Genomic DNA, 21,579 nt, shown 5'->3' with positions numbered 1-21,579 from the left:
TTTCCTCCAACTAAAAAGCCATACACATGCAGTCGTGAAACATCTTGTTACATGTAGTTTTATTTTAACTGTTTACTAGTTTATGTGGCATATTTCCAAATGTTTTCCTAAGCATCAATTTTAGTGAAGAGTTATTCAAAGAAAATTGTGTTGTAATGATAGAACGTAGGATTGATCTGTATCGGGGCTTTCATTCATCACCTGAGAGTTTCATTACAATTCAGAAAGCATACTTGGCCTCGTTACACATTCCCAAGTAAGGTTAGATGCATTGCAGCTATAGATACAGTACCTTGAATGAACTCCATATATTGCTAAAAGCAAAAGCAATATCTAATACCTCTAGTTCCATAAAAGACCTAAGAGACACTCCTTAAAACAAGACGCATTTTTCTCTTATAAATATTCCTCAATTTTTTTCTGGGCTCAGTTTTTTTAAGCACCGCAAAGATTCCTAATGTTTTATTTTGAAAAAAAGTTTTCCATCTTTGTACATAACATTTTCTTCATTGTACCTGAATATTTATTTCTCTACAGCAGAGAAATTTATAAGAGATACTTTAAGCTTAGAGATAAAGAGAATAGATTTTTTTTCAGTTATACACACACTGATTAACAGCTTTTTAAGTGTGTGTGTGTGTGTGTGTGTGTGTGTGTGTGTGTGTGAGAGAGAGAGAGAGAGAGAGAACAACTTTCAGTTCTTTCCTTCCACCCTGTGGATTCCTGAAAAAAATGTACACACTGAGCCATCTCACTGGCTCTGATTACAATCTTGCTACATCCATTTCAAACTTTACAGACCATAGAAGAAACATCATATCTAGTTACAGGCACTGAGAATCTAATCTGAAAAAAGGTTTGATGATGTATAGGTTCCAACACTACAGTAATTGCTCATGCCTCTCAAATGTGTGGGAGATTCTGTTTGAAAAGTACAATCATTAGGGGGTTACTTGGTTTTCCTGGCCACTCATATAATCTAAACATAGGAGATGGTAACCATGTTTTTATTGGCAGAATCAACTGCTAAATCAAGACGCAGGCTACTTGAGTTACTGGGTGGGTGGAGATTTTTAATTGGAGTTATAATTACGTAAATTTAAATATGTGTGATATAAACATATTGATAAATACTGACAATATGCAGTATTTCAAAACACATACATTCTTGCTCCATACAAACTTTTAAAACACTAAGAATCACATAACCCCAGAACTGACAAAGGCTAAAATTACCTGTGTTCATGTTCTTACCACTTGCTTTGCTTGGTTCCTGGGGAGTTACAGAGTTGGTCTTGAGCTGGGCACTGTCTTTAGGAGGTCATCTCTTACAAGGAGCAGGAACCACCTTTGTAAATGACACAGACTATAATATCAGAAGCTTGAGACTTAAGTCAAGATCAATCTTGTATGCTCCACCCACATGTAAATATAAACCACCTTGCAACAGAAAATAGATGACTCCATAGACTTCTAAGTTCTTTATATCCCATCCTACAGTCTTGATGCCAAACCAGGATGTTAGTCAACAAATTCTTCTCAGTGAGCCAACCATTTTTTTAATAACACAACAAATGCTTTCATAAGTATCTAAATTGCTTATACATTATGGATTCATGTCAGGGGGTGGGGAGAGTTATGGGAGGGGAAAAGGGGAAGAGAATCATTAAAAACAAAAGAAATAAAAAAAAGTAAAAAGCATGAGTGCTAGAAGGATGACAAAGCAGTTAAGGTCACTGGCTGCTTTTCCTGGAGACCCAGATTCTATTCCCAGAACCCGTATAACAGTTCATAAATATCTATAACTTCAGTACCAGGGGAATCTGATGCCCTCTTCAGGCACCTACTGGCACCAGGCACACACGTGGTGGACAGACATCCAGGCAGGCAAAACTTACCCATATACACAAAATAACAAAAATAATTTTTTCGTGAGTTGGAATTTAAAGTCTTCTGTTTTTGCCAACTGTCTCCTACACAATGCCCAACTCAGTCTTGATTTGCTCCAATTTAGATGCTTCCAGTATGGGGGTAAAAAAACTTTCTGAATTGCATACTAGCCAGAAAAAGATACAATTAACGTCAAACATGTTCTTATGTGGAGAGAGAGGTAGGGTTCTGAATATAATTAAGAGCCAAGGTCAACTGGACCCTGCTGTACTCATGTGCTAAGTCTCTTTCCTAAGCTCATATTTTTGTTGGCTGTGATGCTCCCACTTCTAGAAATGCTCATGTTGAAGTATGTGGCAAGTGTGTCAGATCTTCTTGCTTAAGCAACTTGCATTCTAATAGACTTCTCCTAAGAACTACTACAAGTCTTCAGATACAGAACATTTTAAATGATTACCATTAACTAGGCAATAAAACTGTTTTTCTCCCAAACCAGAAGAATAATCCAGAGATCCCACAGGAATCTACATAAACTTTTTCCTAATAATAGGCTTTCTTTAGTGTAAATCTGAGCAGCTTTTAGGAGAGGAATTGGGGTGCAAATAGCCAACAGTTTCAACTGAGCGAGATGCAGCTTTGTAAGAACTGTTAAAGGAATTTAATTTTTGATAGGCATAAAGAAGGCAACAGTGAGTTGAGCAAATCTAGAGCAGCTACAGATTTGAGAAATTCTCAAAATGTTTTATTTGTGTCACTAATAAAAAATGTATCCTGTTTGACTTGTAAAAGAGTATTTCATCCTATGTGCAGACAACATACTACAGATTCTAATTTGTTCATTTTTCTACAGATTTTCCTAAACATGTTGTGCCCAAAGTATGGCTTAGAAAACAAAGTATAGGGAGAAAGATTAAAGAGTTAGGGAAAAAAAAAGGATGGTTGAGGGAAGGAATGCTTTACCTGGGAAGGTTTGTCCAGTCAATATAAATAAAATGACCAATAAAATGGACTAGAGCTTCATCAGATGTAGAATCTAGCTTGAAACCCCATGCAAGAGCATGTATCAGTGAGAATCACAAATAATAAATGAATGGATGAATGTTTTAATGTGTTTAAATAAGGCTCATTATGTACAAATTCACTGATGAACTTCACGGATCCATGGACCCTGAAAGATGTTGCATAGAAACATCTTTTCTCTGACCAGACATGCTCTTCCTTTTCTAGAGAAAGCATTCCTCACTTTTGCTGTAATCCACAAGTGTTCTATGAAACTTTCTCTATAGCTAGACTAAAATTAACACTCATAGCTTGGCTCATTACTAAATATTTAGTACATTCTTCTCCTGAATCCAAAACCAATGTGCATGTGTGGGTCCAGAGAGAAAGAAAAAAGCTTAATGTTGTCAGATTTGGCAAATTCTATTTGTGTTAAGCATAGTATTTCTAAGCATAACAAGAGTCTCTGCCACTCATAAGAAACTCAAGATGCTTTTGAGTGTTAAATAATTTTTTTAAACCACAGGACAAATTTCATGTTTTAACACCAAAGGAAGGAGAATTTGGAGGTATTGATATATTCAGTGTTTGCTCTATCCAGTTTTTTAGCACTGCATTTAGTTGGATTATTAATTTGTAACCATATTAATTACCAATTTCATTCCAAATATGGGAAATCTTACCATCCTGAACATATTTTGGAATTTCTAGGGATTATGACATTAATATATTGACAAATGTATTTTCAGGAAATACTTGAAACTTATTGTACTCAAATTAGTCCATCAAAAACTAATCCCTTATACCTAGATATCCTTTTGGAAAGATGATTTTCATCTTTCCACTAGACCTTAAAACATGGGAACATTCTAGAGGTCCAGTCTAGTACCTCTCCCTCCATGACAACTCTGAATGGATCTGAAAGGAAAGTTCACTTGGTCTGGTTCACTTAAATTGACAGATGCTTTGCTCACGAGGGAGAATTTAGAAATTACCATAAAGTATTATCTCTCACGTATTTGGGGTTGAAGCCAGTGCCATGTAAATGCTAGGCAAGTACTATACTACTAAGCTACATCCCCAGACAAGAAGGAATCTAGATCTGTCCTCTGAATAAGAAGCCGTGGTTCTCAATCCACATCAGTGTACAAATCCCCATATAGCAAGTGGTTTTTATGCAGCAAATTTTACCCTAGAAGAGCATGCAGTACAAAGGGCTCACTTAAGTTAGTCTTTTCTCCCCTAAATGTCTTTCAATACCTTGCTAAATAGTCGTGATGGGCAGCAATGGGACAGTCCTTTCTTTACAGATACCCAAAAAGATTTCCTAAGAATTCTGGTATCTGGCTTTGAAGAGGCTCCTGGAAAGCAGAGCCACAGGATACTTCACTGTCCTCTCCTTAGATATAAAAGAATAATTATCCTTGGGCAGTGGTGGCGCACTCCTTTAATCCCAGCACTTGGGAGGCAGAGGCAGGCGGATTTCTGAGTTCGAGGCCAGCCTGGTCTACAGAGTGAGTTCCAGGACAGCCAGGGCTACACAGAGAAATCCTGTCTCAAAAAATCAAAAAACAAAACAAAAAGAATAATTCTCAAGTTCTCTCCATCTACAGAAAGCTAGTGGAGCACCAGGCTTCATCTCTCCCCCAGTTCTCATTAGAGAACACAAAGGACTCACCACCTCCTTCCTTGACCCACAGTCATTCTTTCCTCTTCGTATTTTAAATGGAGATTTAAAACAATATCTATTTATGTGCAGCCAGCATTTTGAACCCTTCCTTTTAGAGTAAAATCAAACTATGGAAAAAAATCTATCTTCTGTGACTTGGAGTTGATAAGACCCCGTGAGACTGGTACACTTATATTTTAGAAGGAAAACAAGTCACAGAAGTCAGATAAAATCTCTTACACGCCGAGCAAAAACCAAATCCCAGACTGTTATTTGTCACTGGGAAGCAGCTTTCTGATACCAAATAAAATGACACCAAAGGACAGAGAACTGAGATGACCAGAGTTTTGTTCTTGTTTTTGTTTTGTATAAACTCATATTTACAGAGAGGGCACAGAATTTCAATTATGTCTTTTGTAAGAACACTTGTACACCCTAGGAAGCCAACTCATTCTTACATTGTTCAGTTTAACTCAGCACAATACCAGCTTGAACAAAAGTAAGCTATCCTGTGACACCAATGATGCTTAAGGTGTCCATGTGAAATGGACTGAATCTGGGGCTCATTGTTTCTCTCATGGACATTGGTTTTCAATGCTTCTCTTTAATGTGTTAGAATGAATCACACACATGATACTGACATTACAGAAATTGTTACATGAAGCTTACAATGCTTCGTGGATTGAAAGAAATAGCTTGAATGTGTTAGGAAATATCTTTGAATCTCCTTGATTCAGCTGAATGCAACAAATGTGTAATGAGGCTAGGCACCTCACTCAATAGAGCAGGATGCAATCATGCAGAAAATCACATGACCAAGTGATCTTTTATAATGGTGGTATCATTGAGATCTGATGTTCAGAGGATCACCTATTGTTATAACACATAGACCCATAATGCAGGCAGCAGTGGATCCAACAAGCCCCTACTGGCCTTAGTGGTTTGTTTTGTTTTACTGTTTTGTTTTGTTTTGTTTTGTTTTGTTTTTTTAATAAAAAGAGCTATTTAGACCTATCTGTGGTAACCAGGAAGCTAGAAAATCTTAACTTCCATTTTGCTGGCCCAGTCTTTCTCTGTTACCCAGTTTCCTTATTCACGTCTTAGGTTCTCAGGTGTAAAATGGGGTAAACTCTCCCTTTTGTGAGTTGCGGGAATCAGGCAAAGTCACATGGACTTTCTGGGGGTGGGGATTCTACTAATGCGTTGTCTACAAACGTCACTCAGTATTTTATCCCTTCATATCTCACTACCTCCCCCGTGCTCAGTAATTTTAGTTTGTGCTTTTTTTTTTTTCTCTTTTTGTTTATTTGGTTTGCTGGCTTTGTGTTCTTTTCTCCTTTTTTCCTTTTCTTTTCCTTTTTTTAATGCAGGAATCGGTCAAGGGGTTCCAGTGGTGGCTCTCATCGTGGAAGGAGGACCCAATGTGATCTCAATTGTTCTGGAATACCTTCGAGACACCCCTCCTGTACCAGTCGTGGTCTGTGATGGGAGTGGACGGGCATCTGACATCCTGGCATTTGGACATAAATATTCAGAAGAAGGAGGGTAAGTAAATTGCCAGGTCGCATGGGAGGCACCTGGGTACAAAGCTGTGTTTAAAGCTTGGAAAAGAGGACATCAGATCATGTTCTCTACAATTAGCCAAGACAGTGTGGGATGGTGGAAAGGTAGAACACAGAGCAACATCGAAATACCCGACGCAGTAACTACACTTTGGGCTATTTTATTGGGTTCTTATATCTATCACCCTTCTCCACTCATGCCTTCCAACCCCCCAAAAAGAGAAAGAAGGCTAAAAGAGAAAGGGGACAATGGTCCCTTTAGACTACTTTCTGCTGATTACGGTCAAGTTCTTAGAAGCAAGTCCAATCTTCATACCCAGGATATCTCCAACAATGCAGCAAACAGCAAAAGAAGCAGCAGCTGCTGCCACAGTCACGCAGATCTCTGCCGTTTTTATAGCCTCTGAAGAGTCCCCAGAATCCCAAACATAAATTAGCTTCAGCTGACAGAATCATGCCCCTGCCAGAGCATGAGATAAATTGTAGTTAGCTGCTGTGGACAATCTGAAGCAGCCCCCTATATCACACTTGGAATTAAAACAAAAACATATTCACATAACATAGCTGGGATTTTTAAGAAACCCAAATTCTCACTCCACTAGAGCAGAGGAAATCCAGGAGTGCTACGTCGAGACCGTGCTGATAATGAAGATGAGGGAAATAACGGAAATCAAGGGATGTATTCTTTTATCTTCATCGCTCCTTCCCACTTCCTCTCTCAAGGAAGGAGAGGCAGGAATTGGCTTATGATAAATGTAGCAAACAGCATCTGAATCACAGTGCAGAGCAGCCTGTGAGATAAGCTGGGTACCTCTTAGGCATGAGTGTAAGCACCATCATGGCCAAGCTGCTGTAAACACATTGGCAGGCTATGTTATCAAGTACTGCTATTTATGTACCTGCCTAGAAGGTAAAACCTCTATAATTAGTAACAGCTCTGGTCCTTTGTAAATGTCCCCCTGACCACTCAACCCCTATGTATTTTCCTTGGACCACCAGCTCTTAAATGCTACTCTCTAATATCCAAAGCCCTGACATCCCTAGGAGGATGTCTGTCCACCAGTAGAATAGTGAGGTCACTATGTCAGATTACGCAGGTAATTTAAAACAGGGTGAGAATGAGTTGAAGGAGTACAACCAGGGGAAGTCATCTAGCTTTCGCCTTCAGTTGATGTTGCCTTGGGTGTTGTTGTTGTCATTGTTGTTGTTTATTTTTGAGCATTTCATATGAAGAACTACAGACAATCAATCAATGACTGCTGAGAGAGGCAGAATCATTCTTCTCCAGGGACATGCCCTCTCATTAGTTAACAAATCCCTAGTGGTCATGCTTTAGTGCATTCGCACACGTGCATGCACACACACACACACTCACATACATACACACACACACACACAATGTCATTTAAGTTCTAAACAACAACAACAAAAACTTTCTCACCCAGTTTTCCTAGCATGTGGCTAGGATGACGAAGAAGTTCCCCGGGAGATAGGGCCTTTTATAAATACAGAGTAGCCCAAAGTATGATGAACTGTGCAGAACATTGAGATAGAGGAGGAAAGAACAACCTGGAGCTGCTATAGCAAATCTAATGAGCAAGACAAGCACACAACAATAGTAGTGCAATTATGGAAGAGCTAACTTGGTGGAGGACACGCCCTCCTCCACATCTCTCCTCCCCAGACTACAAAAGAGACTCAACATGTTAGCAACTACCACCTTGTTTTCCCCATCTTAATCCTTGGCCCTCCATTTTGCCACTAAAACAGTATGTTTACCAAATTTATACTAGAACCAACGTGTGTAAGGTGGAAAGTAATGGAAGGCGGGGAGCTCCTACCCCAGCACTGGATGCCACAACAGTGATTTCATGCCTAGAAATCTGATAGTTCTAAAAAAATCCTATTTGAAGTTAGAGCTTTCTCATTGACAAATTTAATTAAACTGCCATCATTGTCTTCTTCGAGAGTAAGTACTGATCTATTTTATCGCTGAGGCTGTAAGCAGAGGACATTTGCCCAGTGATCCTTATGTTGACTAATAAAGTGTTCGATAACCTTAACTGTTTGCCTTATTAAAAATTTGCCATAGTCCTCATTTCTTTAAATGCAGCACCATACTCCTCTTGTCTAGAAAAAAAAACAGAATTAGATAGTTTGTAGCTTTTGATTATTTGTTTCTCCGTGGTGTTTACAGATTGTTTTTTTGTCAGATACCCTCAAAACACATACAGGTTTTGCATTTGGAATGCAGTTTTCCCTTTCCTTCCTTCAAGACCAAAGAAAAAGGAAGACTTTCTCCAGTGTTTCTAGCCATCTGGGAATATGCCCCGTGATAGCTAAAATCTCGGGCCTTTTATGTATCTTTATTTTAGGCTATGTGCTTTGAACATATTAAAACCTCTCATAAGGATGTCTCTGGTTGTTTCTGTTTGAATATGTGAGAAGGGTTATGCATTTTAGAGTTGAGAGGGGCACTGTATGATTTAATCTAATAGAGTAGAAGTTAAACACTTTGCTTCAGTCCACACTGGTCATGAGCTCAGACTAGAATTCCATCTGGGTTACTAGCAAAATTCATTGAGAAAAGTTTTGTGATAGGTGCTTCTGTCCCGATGAAGAGCCTCAAGGACTCCTTTAAATGTTTACATGCATGGAAGTGCCTCTGCTTTTTTCAATAATTACATTTAGTTTTAAATTATCATGCATATTGCTAACATACAAAAACCAAGTCATTATATATAATCTTATGTCCAAGTTATAATTCCTTTCTCATGTGGATTCTTTCCCATCACCACCTAGACTGTTCTACACCCATTCCTAAATTAAGAATCAAAATGGTCACCTACTTCCAACTTCATTTGAAATTCTTACTTCTATTTTATAGTCTAAGCATGTGAAATCACAGTCTATTCAGGATTTACATAAATGTGAACCATGGCCAGTTATGGACGAATAAGAAATCACTCACATAATTAGTACAGAGGCAAAGAATTAAACACTATCTATTTCAGGGAGAAGTTGAAACTTGAAAAATATTCTGTGATACTTACAATGCTTATAATAAATAGAAACGTACAGGGAAGTCTTGTGTGTATGTGTGTCAGTACATGTAGTCAAACACAAACACACACAAATGGAGGGGGGAGAGAGAAAGAGAGGGAGAGAGGGAGGGGTGCTGTGCACAATGTTATGATGAAAATTTACTCTCTTAGGAGGGCACTGATAAATTTAATGTGATAAAATGGTCAGAATGTTTTTGTGTGCCATCGGAAAAGCTTCCAGGATTAGTCGTGCTTATTAAACTCGATAAGGAATTGTCTAATGACATTTGCACATAGAATTTAAAGTCACTTCGAAAGAACATTATTTTGTAGCAATGTACTTTCTTTACATGCAATGAATAAAAATAAAAAGCATTGATCTTCATTCACCAGGAAGGATTGCTTCTTTGGTTTTCAGAATCCAACAGAGTTAACCATTCTACTACACGCATGTGTATATACATACATATTTATATAAACAAGCCTGTATAAGTAAGTGGGTCCAAATAAAATTAGATATAGGAAGTATACTCATCCTAATTACAAAGTTTAGTTTCTGACTAAATTAATATTGTTACTCCTCTGTTTCACACTGGAGCTTTATATCAATGTGTAAAGTTAATTTCATTTGTGGGTTGCTAAATAAAATAGCCCAGAGGACTGTGAGAGCATCCATGCAACTACATAGCTCTTCAGTTAATAATCTTTGAGAAATGACCTTTCTTGCCTTACTTTGTCATCTTTGTGACCTTTCTAGTTTGTCATTGAGCTCCATTCCAAGAATATGAATTGGAAGGAGAATATGAATTGGAAAAGAGAATCGCTTTGGAAGTGAATTATAATTGGCAAAACTGATTATCTTCCATGAATGAGATTGCTGGGGATAGAAACAGACTGTGTCTATCACAGTGCAAATGGATTTGAATAAACTAGGAGACAATTGCAATTAAATGCTTTTTCTGTATGTAGGGCTGAGAATCAAATTAAGTTCTATATTTTGTCTTTTTCCTCCCTATCTGTTCTGTGGCATGTGGTACCTGAAAGAAATGGCCCAAGTGAATATTCCCACTTATCATCATAATGTATGTTCTGTTTACCTATTTATCATTCTGACTCAGAACAAATCATTAAATCCCTTCCGTAACTAGTTCTATTACTCTAGAAATGTTGTCAAAGTCTGCTTCTTAACCACAAATGACTAAGCCCCATAAATACAAATATTAAGAGCAACAAAAACTGTTAGACTTAATTACCTAGGATTTTATTTATGAGGATCTTGCCTTCTTGTGTTTGATTAAGTGGATGAATTATATCGCCTGGTGTCTGGAACACCTTTCAGGGTGCAGAATCCTGATGTAGAAATCAGATACGCCTTTATCTGATAACTGTCAACCTTAAGTCTAAGACTACAGAGAAATAGGACCTCATCCCTTCATCTGTCATGTCATGAACAAGTACCTGCCAATGATCAATGTAAGCATAGAACGTCATCTAAGTACATATGTGCTCTGAGTCAGTGTCCCTCATCCATCACAATTTTATTACTAATGTTTATATATATGTTAGTGGTTTTGTCCAAAGACTATCACCTGGATTTACCCCATTTTAGATACTCTGGAAAAGAAGCAGAACCATATAATAGCCAAAAAGAAAAACATACCTTAAAAGATTTTTGAATAATGAGGATGCATATGAGGATTCATGACAGTTGGGAAATTGTCAGTGAGGCATATATCATTCATATTATAATGTTCTAGTGGCATTTTAATTAGGGACAGACTATGGAAAACATGTGAGCACTATCTTACTCTTGGGAGTAGAAGAAAAATTGTGGTGTGTGCTATGTGGTCATGGAGTGTGCGTATGTGTGTGCGCACGCATGCGCATGTGTAAGCTCACGTGGTGAGAAAGGTGGTCATGGTGGTTGGGGTATGATGGATGGTGTGTGGGGTGTGTGCTGTGTGTGGAGGGGTGTATGGGAAGTTTAGTAGGGGTGAGGATGTTTGTGATGAATGTGACACATGTGTGGTGGGGGTAGGAGGGAAGGTACAGGGGTGAGTGGCATTGGAAAGGTATGAGAGACTATGAGCAGTATATGTGTGAATTTGACTTTAAAATCTTCTGAGACTTTTCTGCTTAAAAAGAATTTAAGAATTTCCATGGGTTTGATTGATTGATTGACTGGTCGATTGATTGATTAATTGATTGATCGATTGATTTTGTGTTTCTTACTATTAGTCATTCTTTTTTATTTTAATTGAAATAGATTTTTTTTTGATCACCTAGGATGAAGGCATGAGAACATCCACTAGCTATGAAAAGGGAAAACTTCATTGTATGGTTCCCAATTTTATGACTGAAAATTTCTCACTGAGAGTTGAAGAAAGTTTGTTTCTCTCCAAATACACATTACAAATCCAAAGACGAGAGAAAGTCATTTGAAAATCAAGCATATTAGGAACCCAGGAGCCATAGCTATTCCCTGGGGCATGTCATTCTGTACAATGGTCACAAATGTTTATTCCTGCTGCTGCAGAGATTCAGGCTCACACTGAAGGGTGTCAAAAACCCTATCATTTTCCTGTATTACTTTCTAGAGAAAGTAAATTGATCTCGATGGCCTGCAACCCAGCATGATATAGACATAATTGGAATATCAAATAAGAAAGAAAGAAACGATGTCAACCATGCTGACTTCAAGTGTCCATTTTAGTTTTTGTTAATTTCACCTGCCTCATCTCTGTTCTAGGATATATTTTCTATTAAAAAAAAAATCAAGCTGGTTCTTTTTCACTTTTCCTGAAAGAAATCATAGAATCAACAAAGACAAAGAACAGAAGGTGGTTTTACTGTGACTTCTGTAAACATCGACATTTATGGAGTGCCTACCATGTGCATAGAACTGCTGGAAGATCAACAAGGCATAGCCCTGGTGCTCAGAGACACTGTAATGAGTATTTATATACAGGAATACAAGGTCGCATGGGCTCTGATAAGGACACACTGCTTAAAGAGCCCAGGATAAAATCCTGAGTGGGGCATTCCCAGCAGCAGTTCTACACTGTCAGTTATCCATAAATAACAATATAATTGATCTACTCTCTTTTCCTACTTTCCCTCAAAAATCTGTTTAAACTGAGAGTCTGTCAAATGGTAGACAATGAAAATAATAGCTGGCTTTCTCTGTGTAACAACCCTGAAAAAAGATTCACGCCAAACCAAATGAGAGAAACTGGTAGAAGAGACTGCATTTTGTTATTACTGTTATGCTTTAGGCTGACCTTCAACTCTAATTTCTCCTGCTTCAGCCTCCTGTAAGGAGGGATTACAAGCCTGCACTATCATAAGTGGTCAAGGATAGAAATGTGTGTGTGCGACAGAGACAGAGAGATTAATTTTACTTCTATATTTAAATTCAATGTATTAAATGCAATAAAATTTAGCAAAATAATTAATGTAATATTTATTCACATATAATGTATGTGTGTGTGTGTGTGTGAGAGAGAGAGAGAGAAAGAGAGAGAAAGAGAGACAGAGACAGAGAGATTAACTTTATTTCTACATTTAAATTCAATATATTAAATGCAATTAAATTTAGTAAAATAATTAATGTAATATTTATTCACATATAAATCCATATAAATATCTATATCTTTACAATATACATCCAAACAGTTTAATTGAAAACTTAGAGAATTGATACCATGACTTTTCAAATTAATCAATTACTGGGTATTTTATAATGCTGTTCTTAGATACTGTGAGTGTTACAAGGCATAATTTTCCTCCACAGATGTGTATGCAATCTCATGTAAACAAATATAGCAAAAAGTTATCAATATAATATTAATGAGTTTGGAAGTAGCAGAAGGTACCACACAGAGAGAGTTACTGTCAATTTTTTCTGAGAAATATAAAGGTACAGATACACAGTTAACTTTGTCAAAGTGCCAACATTCTGTGTGGCTAGAACAACTCTGTTTATTTAAGAAAGCACAAAGTATTCTAACACTTTCGTCTAACAGGGTGTTGTTAAATCTCCCCCTACTGTGTCAACATGGGGAGGATGGAGCATTAATTTTTAAAAGACTGATCTCAAGCATGGAGAAGAAAATACCATGAAGGGGAAAGGTTTTATTGATCTAAGTTAATCAATTCGATCCCTACATTGAATATGCTTTAAAATTGCTCAACTGTTGGCTCACTGGAGAATGCGTCATTGACCATGAAAACCTAACATCATCAGAAAGAATCCAGCCAAACAATTATTGGGATGGACTCTTTTTAGAGATCTCCTGTTTGCCATTGCCAGAATGCCCATCAATGCTGTGGAAGACTTCAAAGTTGTCTATTAACTACACACGTCTACATAGTGACTTAGACTGACCAAATGTAGAACTCAACAAGCTATTTAAAACCAGAACCCTCCTTAATCCCAATGAGAAAATCCATGCTCTTCACTTTAAGAAGCTGGCTTAGATTATATGAAGATTAGATTCCTCTGCTACATCTGGTGTTTTCCAAAGTAGCTATCTCACCATATACATAAAATAAAGAAATGAGCAAATAAATACATAAACAAAATGGCCTCAAATTTAATCCCCATTTTTTAGGAGAAGTTAATTCTGAAGAAGCTTAACAAACAGTCCCTGCAGCTGATACTATGCTGGGTTAACTTGCCACCAATGGCACCACCAATAATAAATGTCTGGAATGTTCTCATCAGATTTTTCCCAGAATGCACGTGGAATTCTCAGATTGATCATGGACCACAGCATTTTCATACACTGTATACAACATTGACAACCTGCTGTAAAGCTCTCTTTGACAGATGAAGGATAATGCATTGAAGTAAGAGCCTATGATATGCGTACTATTTTTGCCAAAAGAAACAACAACAAACAAACAAACAAACAAACAAAAGCCCACCATTTGGTTCCAGTAAAGCCTTTCCTGAATCACTGAGTGGATAGTCATGCTTATCATATGTTCTTGGGATAGTTTATGTAAAACAATTCTTCATCACAAGGGGAAACTCCTATAGGTCTTGAATAAGCATTAAAGAATCTATTGCTACAAGCCCATAGTAGTCATGATTCAGTGTCTTGGGAATAGATCTAAGATTTGGATTTCTGTAAGTCTGTGATTGCTTTAGTTTTCATCCTTTGATGATCCATTTCAGTTTTATCATTTCTGGTACAGGAATCGCAAGACACTTTCCTCTTGAGTGTCAACTCACATCAGCCAGCGATGGCTCCCTAAAGTGCACCGAGAATGACTTTGAGGGTACATCTGGGCTCAGATGAAAGGATAGAGTATGATAGATTGACAGTGAGTCTAGACAAAGAGAGGATCTCACAGCAATGTGCTGTGAACATCTATTCTAGCACTTGAATAAAGTGAAAGTCTTGTAAATGTCCTCACATTTGTAAGACAGACAGGCGACAAGAAGTACAATGAATTATCTAAACAAAGAGAGAAATAAGAATCCAAGTTACTTCAGAGATACTTGGGATACAGAAAACAGTCGCTTTTTGATCAATATGCCAAAACATATCAGTGTTCCAATTACCTGGCTGCATAAGAATTTCCATACATACATAAGGCACGGGAGACAAAGAACCAGAAACAACTTACTACAGGGAACCAGTTGGAAATGGAATAAGATATAGGTTGGCTACACAACTTACTATTGATAATGTATAAGAAATATCATTTTTTAAACGTAGGAACTAGGGGCTGGAGAGATAGCTCAGCAGTTAAGAGCACTTGCTGTTTTTGCAGATGACCGATATAGTTCTCAGCATCTACATGGTGATACGCAACCATCTTCAACACCAGTTCCAAGAGATCCAGTGCCCTCTTCTGATCTCTTCGAGTACCAGAACATGTGATACACACATGTATGTGCAGGCAAAACACACATACACATAAAATAAGTTGTTTGAAAGTTTTAAGGAATTAGTCCATTATATAATATGTAACAAAAATAGAGAAGTCACATTTTCCACCATCTGAAAAAACATAGAATGGGAAGAAATTCTCTGACAAAGTATGTAGAGACATAATGTAGCATTACTCTTCCCCGGCACTTCTGTCCCATTGCCAATAACATGCTTGACACACTAGAGTTAGTTTTATATAAAAATATGAGTATATCTCTTATATACATTGCAAAGCATCTATATGCAAGAACTTGATCTAAGCATTTTTTTTGTATTTTATGAGATGGTTATGGTATCGATTCCATTGTAGAAGTAAGGAATGACACAAAAAGGTCATGTCATTTGCTAACTTTCTCCTGGTAGCACCATGGTCTTCCCAGGCAGGCTGGGACTGAAATTATATTCTGAGCACCCATGCCATATTGTTTCCTAGGAAGATGGCCCAGTAACTGCAGGAGGCTTATTTTTCACATCCCAGAGCTGAGTTATTTCAGACAAGAAAGTAGAATGCATCCAGCTTTCTTGTTCTCTCACATGCTAGTTAACTTCTCCTTTAAATAAGTCTTAAGCGACCATTTGATGTATATCCATCAAGGGCAGATCCACAGCTTGCCTGCCTCAGGGATTCTGTATACTTCTTAAGCCAGCTCTGATTCCAATTTTGATGCAGGGCCAAAACCAATAAAATTCTGACTGTCCCTCTAGTCTGGCTATGGGTAGTGTTCGCTGATCGGTTTTACTTGGAGTGAACTCAGGATATTGCTTGACTTACAGTTTTGGCAGAAAATATGCCTGACCATGTGGCAGTTGCTGTATTCCTTGGAATGCTTCCTTTTCACTCTTGGGCACACTCATTGTAACAGGAAAGGGAGGAGGGAAAATGACATATGCAAAGCCAGCACTGTCCTGAGTCTCCTATTTAGATGTCCTACTAGACCCAACCCGAGGTGGGGCAATGCTGTTAACCTCAAGAGAAATGTTGTCCAGCTAAACTTCCTGAGATGACAGAATCTGCCTCTACGCCATCCATCAGACAGGCCCTGTGCACTTTGGTTTCAGCTAAGAAATTGAATTAAATTATAATTAAACTCAAAAGGTCCCTCATAGTTAATAACAACCACACTGGATATCACAGTCCTTCATTCCTGCAGTGCGTTTTTACCAAACTGGAAGTACTTGAATTCTGATAGATTTCCAGTGTTACTTGATATTTCTTTCAATATTATTTGAATATGTTTTGAATAAATATTATAGTCTAAGCCCTATCCCAGGCACTGGCAGAAAAAAAAAAAAACAAGGGAGTCAAAAGGACAAAATTCTATACCTTGTGAGGTTTAAAGTCTAGCAAGGTTAGATAGATGATAGATAGATAGATAGACAGATAGATAGATAGATAGATAGATAGATAGATAGATAGATAGATAGATAGATAGATAGATGATAGATAGAGATAGATGATAGATGACAGAGAGAGATGATAAATAGATACATAATAAAAAGTTAGCATTTTAGAGGGTGACATGTGAGAGAAAGTGCAGAGTTATAGGATCACCACAAAGACAAAGTGGGAAAGCCTTCTCTCACCACTAAGTTGGCATTCCAGGACAGGGGAGAAGAGAATACAATGCAGTCATAATGGATCATGCTATCAAAGCAGCCATGGAGCTTAGAGTCTAGCTCTCTCTTACCCTGCCTTATAGAACACAGAGTACAAAGCTTGGTCTTACTGTAAGTACTAGCTTACAATAAGTTATCACTTGCCACTCTCAGCCCCACCACACCACTCATTTGTGTTTCCTTTGATATATATGTGTGTGTGTATGTGTGCGTGGGCGTGGGCATGTGAGTGTGCGTGTGCGTGCCTTCTACCATACATGGATCCAGCTTTTAGAATCTGGGGGGGAGAGAGTTAAATGGGAAATGGTCCCTGTATGGGTAACAGTCATGAAACTCCTTAAAGAGCACACTGTTCCATGAGTGTGTATATGTCATGCCCCATAACAGGCACTTTCTCTAAGATCTACCTTACTAAATAAATAGAACCCTTAGAAATAGCCCAGATGAACAATTTCTTCTAGGCTAGATATTAAACCAAGATCCGAATTGCTATTTGTCTGATTCATTGAGGCCATTTGTAGTTAGATTTGCTTTTCACTGAAAAAACCATCTAGCCAATCTATGTGTGTTCCATTCAATCTGTATCAACTTTTTATCTAACTATTGTTTTTTTGAAAAACAGCAACGGAGTTGCTCTTAGGGATTTTAATGGTTGAATATTTATGTCTTTCAATTAATTAAAAGGAGCTTTGGGCATCAGATAAAAACGAGTGTATTCCTAGAGTCGCAGTACTGAATCTTCCTGTATGTAAAGAGCATCCTCATATACAGAGCAGAAAATAGCACTTGCATCCAGCCATTTTAACAAATCCCAAGCTTTTCATCAATACACTGAAGGGAACTTGTACATAGAGGCTAGCATAGTTCATTGTCAGACTCTTCTCTTCTCACTCGCTTGTCTTCCTAGCCTGAATGGCTCTCACAAGCTGTGTACTCTTTTAAGGAAGTCAGGTTTTCATGCATAAAATGATTAAAGTTATTATCATTCCTTTATCCCATGTGAAAATCTCTCCAGCAGAATCTTCCTTCCATGTAGGGCCTTTCCTGGAAAACAGAGACTTCAGAAGTATCAACAAAGAAAACCAGGAGAGGTACAGTTGCATGAGTTTTGATCCCCACCTGTTTGATTTTGAAATGACATAAGATTAGCTCTGGGGATCTTCTCATGTCAACCCAATAAATATGATCCTGGGCTTTCCCCACTGAAAGCCTGGCTAAGTGGTTTTCACTGCTGCTTTGCTTTCTCATTCAAAGACTTGTTTCATTTGACATTTATAGAAATAGAAATATTAGACTGTCTCTTCACCAGATGGGTGGGTTGCCTTATTTCAGCTCTGAGCTACATTTCACTGGGCCTCCCTGAAGATGTGAAAGATTCTGAGGTACTTTAAAAATCCACTTACTCAGCATCTATGTGTCAGGGGGTACTTCTAGGCATTTTTCACACATAATCTTTTGAGCTACAAACATCAACCTTAAGGACATACTAGCTCTGTAAACAAATGAGGAGATAAGGACTTGAAGAGCCGAATAATCTCTCTCAGAGTCCTCAATAAGAAAAGAAAGAAATGGATTCCAATGAGAGTCAATATATCAAAGTATTTTAATTACATCATGACATCTTCTACAGATTAATATCTATTGTCTAAATAGTATATGTATACGTGTGTGTGTGTGTGTGTGTGTGTGTGTTGACATCCATGTGATAAAATCACTGCCAGTTACCAAAGCCATCAAGCTCTGTGTGAGGGAAGTCACCCTGATATCATTGAGATGTGGGCATTTTTATGATTACTGCCCTAAGCAATATGAGAATTAAAAAAATCTGTTCCCAATAAAATACATTGTGAAAAAGTCAAATGTCGAGTTAAAAAACAAAACAACAAAATTTAGAAATAGATCCAAATTTAGGTTTCTGATCTGAGTGATGAATTCATTTCTAAGTACCTCATGTCTTAAAAAGAAAGACAGAAACTGAGGCTAAGTCTTAGAAATTAATCTGACTGGACTTAAAGATGAAGCAATTCCAACTTGCAGAGGGAGTTAAACTCCACACCGTTTCTTTCATTTTGCCAAAGAGACCTGAAGTCTAGACCAGCATGAAAACAAAGGGACAAAAACTTGCACACAAACCAAGTAGCTATTTGTTCATTCTGCAAGTCAACAAACACTCCTCTGAAGCTCCTCAAACCATTCCCTCATTTAGAACCAAAAGTACATGAAGAAGCAACCACCGCTTTCAAGAATTCATAATACACTAAAAGAAACCAACATTTCCACAGAGTTGCTGCATCAAGTACAGTATTTAATGTCAAGAGCTTCCAGAGCATCTAATGAATAGTAATCAGAAAATTTCCCACAGGAAGTGGCTTCAACTGAGGTTTAAATGGGCGTTAAGCAATACATTGAGAAACAGAGACTATTCCTTGCAGTAGACAGAGCAAGTTCAGGGGCACAGAGGTATACAAGACTCCAGTTGGCTTGAGAGATTCTGTATTTATGAGAAATATATAAGGGCAGCAGAAGAGAGGCTTGATTAGGAGAGAGACCACAGATAATCTTAAATGACATGTGCTAACTAAGATGCCATCTGGGAGTGATGGGGAGCTATTGATCTACAGAAGAGCCATCTAACCAATTCCATGGAAGATGGACTAGAGGAAGATAGGAAAGAACCCAATTAGCAATTGTTTTATTCCAGCTGAGTAAGATGGGACAGACCCAAGGCAAAGTCCATGGAGGGTGAGGTGAGCTGGGACAGTATTTCAGAAAGTCAGGCCTGTCACTGCTGGTGTTTTTAAGACTGGATGCTAAAGCCTACAGATGCTACTGTTGCCTTACCACTCGGAGCAGACTCCAATGTGAAATAATGACATGGAGGGAAACAATAGTATATGACAGTAACAGGCATCAACAGTCTGCTTTAGTGAGTGAGTGAGTGAGTGAGTGAGTGAGTGAGTGAGTGAGTGAGTAAGCTAGTGAATGAATGAGTAAATGAGTGAGTGAACAAAGGAATGAGTGAATGAGTGAGCAAATGAATGAGTGAGAGAATGAGCAAGTGAGTGAATGAGTAAGTTAATGAGTGAGTGAATGAGTGAATGAATGAGTGAGTGAATGAGTAAGTTAATGAGTGAGTGAATGAGTAAATGAATGAGTGAGTGAATGAATTACTGAACGGATGGATGGATAGATATGCAAATGTCTACATGGGGTGTCTGCAGATCTCCATTTTAATAAAGCTTAGCTAAATCTAAATATCTCAATTTCCCAAAAGTAAGAAAACACTGCAGCTCTTTAATCTCTCTCAAATGGGAAAAATTATTTAGCTACAGAAATTAGGATTCAAGATCAGCTGCCATCACAGGCCATTCTATTTAATGGAAAAGAAACCACCAATGACTCTTCCCTAAACATAAAACAAAAGCATTATAACAGCGTTGCTACACACCAGGCCTTTTATGAGGATGAACTCATCTAATTCAGATGTCTATGAGAAATACTTTATCACTTCCATGTTTCATATATGAAAGGGATGAATAAAAGGTTATGTAATGTTTAAGATTACGCAGCCAGCAGGTAAGAGCCTATTCAAGGCTGTCCAGCCTCTACAGATGAACCATACTTGTAATAGCAAAGTTATGGCATTTGAAAGAAAGTAGTAACTTTTACCAAAAACAGAAGGACAAAAAATAATTAAAGGGAAGAAGACAATCATATAGATTGTCATTCTCTATAACCTCATTTAAGGACAACTTTCAGTACCCTTTATATAACATTTAGGCATTTCTTTAGCTTCAAATAAATGATAAAATTTTCTGTTTTCTTTAGTAAAGTACAGACTCCACTGGAAACAGTGTCTTTTAAGCACCAAGTGTGGGCATTCACAGTTTTATTTATATAAGTAAAATTCCTCACACTGTCTGCAGCATCTAACAGCATCCAAAGGGGTCTTGGGAGGACTGCGCTCCTCAAAAGCTGTTAATTAACCTCAGATTAGCTCTTGGAGTCTCACTGAATTCTAGATGGTTTTTTTTTTTTAAATTTTCAAATCTAGGAACAAAAATCTGATATCACAGATAATTACATTTATTCTGGGAGAAGTATTTCTACATGTGGGTTGCATTCACAGCATTTGAATAGAACACTAATTGTAAAGTATGGGGCATGTTGATAGCTATCCTAAGCCCCGGGTAAACACTGACCTGTTTTAAATTACTCCATGATTCATCTAAACAGTGACAGACCATACAAATGAAACTGCAAATGCCACGGTGCAGAGATTTTCCTCAGTCACAAAACCCTCTAATTTGAGGTGTACCCAAAATAACATTGATGCAAATGGAGACACAAATTAGTGGTTTCCATAAGTAAGATCACTCCGTTGTAGACCCGGTTCTAAAGCTACAGTTTCATGCAATATTACAACCATGTTTTGATGTCAACAAGTTTTCAATCTACTACTCTAGTGCCATAAAAAAGAAATCTAACCAGGAGGTTGTCTCTATGTCCATTGATGTTCAAATATCTGGTGTTGTAGAGTAGGAAAAAAATGGAAAGCACTAAAAAGAAATAATAAGAATTTCAAGAAAGCAGGCATCTCAAAATCACTAAGACATATTTCCACAAAATAAGACAGGGAAACAAAACGAACCTCTGCCGCAACAGGAGATCAGCAGAGAAATAAACGGGAAAGTCTAAAGACAGCAAAGGCTGCAAGCTACGGAACGTTTGGTCGGTGTCTTCTCTTACAACCCCCACTTGGAGTCATCTTCACTAAGCCAGGCTAAACACTCAACAGTCATATTATCCTCTCTCTTTCCCTCTCTCTCTCTCTCTCTCTCTCTCTCTCTCTC

The 21,579-nt window shown here is 37.8% G+C and overlaps 1 protein-coding gene across 24 annotated transcripts in view; it reads left to right on the top strand.

Annotated features, from left to right (window-relative positions):
• Positions 1-21,579, top strand: part of Trpm3 (transient receptor potential cation channel subfamily M member 3) — an 818,801-nt gene that overhangs the window by 602,820 nt on the left and 194,402 nt on the right. For 22 of the 24 annotated variants that reach the window (XM_028763978.1, XM_028763979.1, XM_028763998.1 and 19 more), the window contains one exon: positions 5,929-6,103. In XM_028763978.1, coding sequence (XP_028619811.1) covers positions 5,929-6,103 — 175 coding nt within the window. Of the gene's footprint in view, positions 1-5,928; positions 6,201-12,919; positions 13,753-21,579 lie in introns of those variants that run through there. The other 2 variants (XM_028764000.1, XM_028764001.1) reach the window with 2 other exon arrangements.

This window comes from Grammomys surdaster, unplaced genomic scaffold, assembly GCF_004785775.1.
Source record: "Grammomys surdaster isolate TR1022 unplaced genomic scaffold, NIH_TR_1.0 141, whole genome shotgun sequence".
NCBI classification, from domain to species: domain Eukaryota; kingdom Metazoa; phylum Chordata; class Mammalia; order Rodentia; family Muridae; genus Grammomys; species Grammomys surdaster.
Note: the sequence above shows the minus strand (reverse complement) of the source record. Positions and strands in the feature narration are given on the sequence as shown.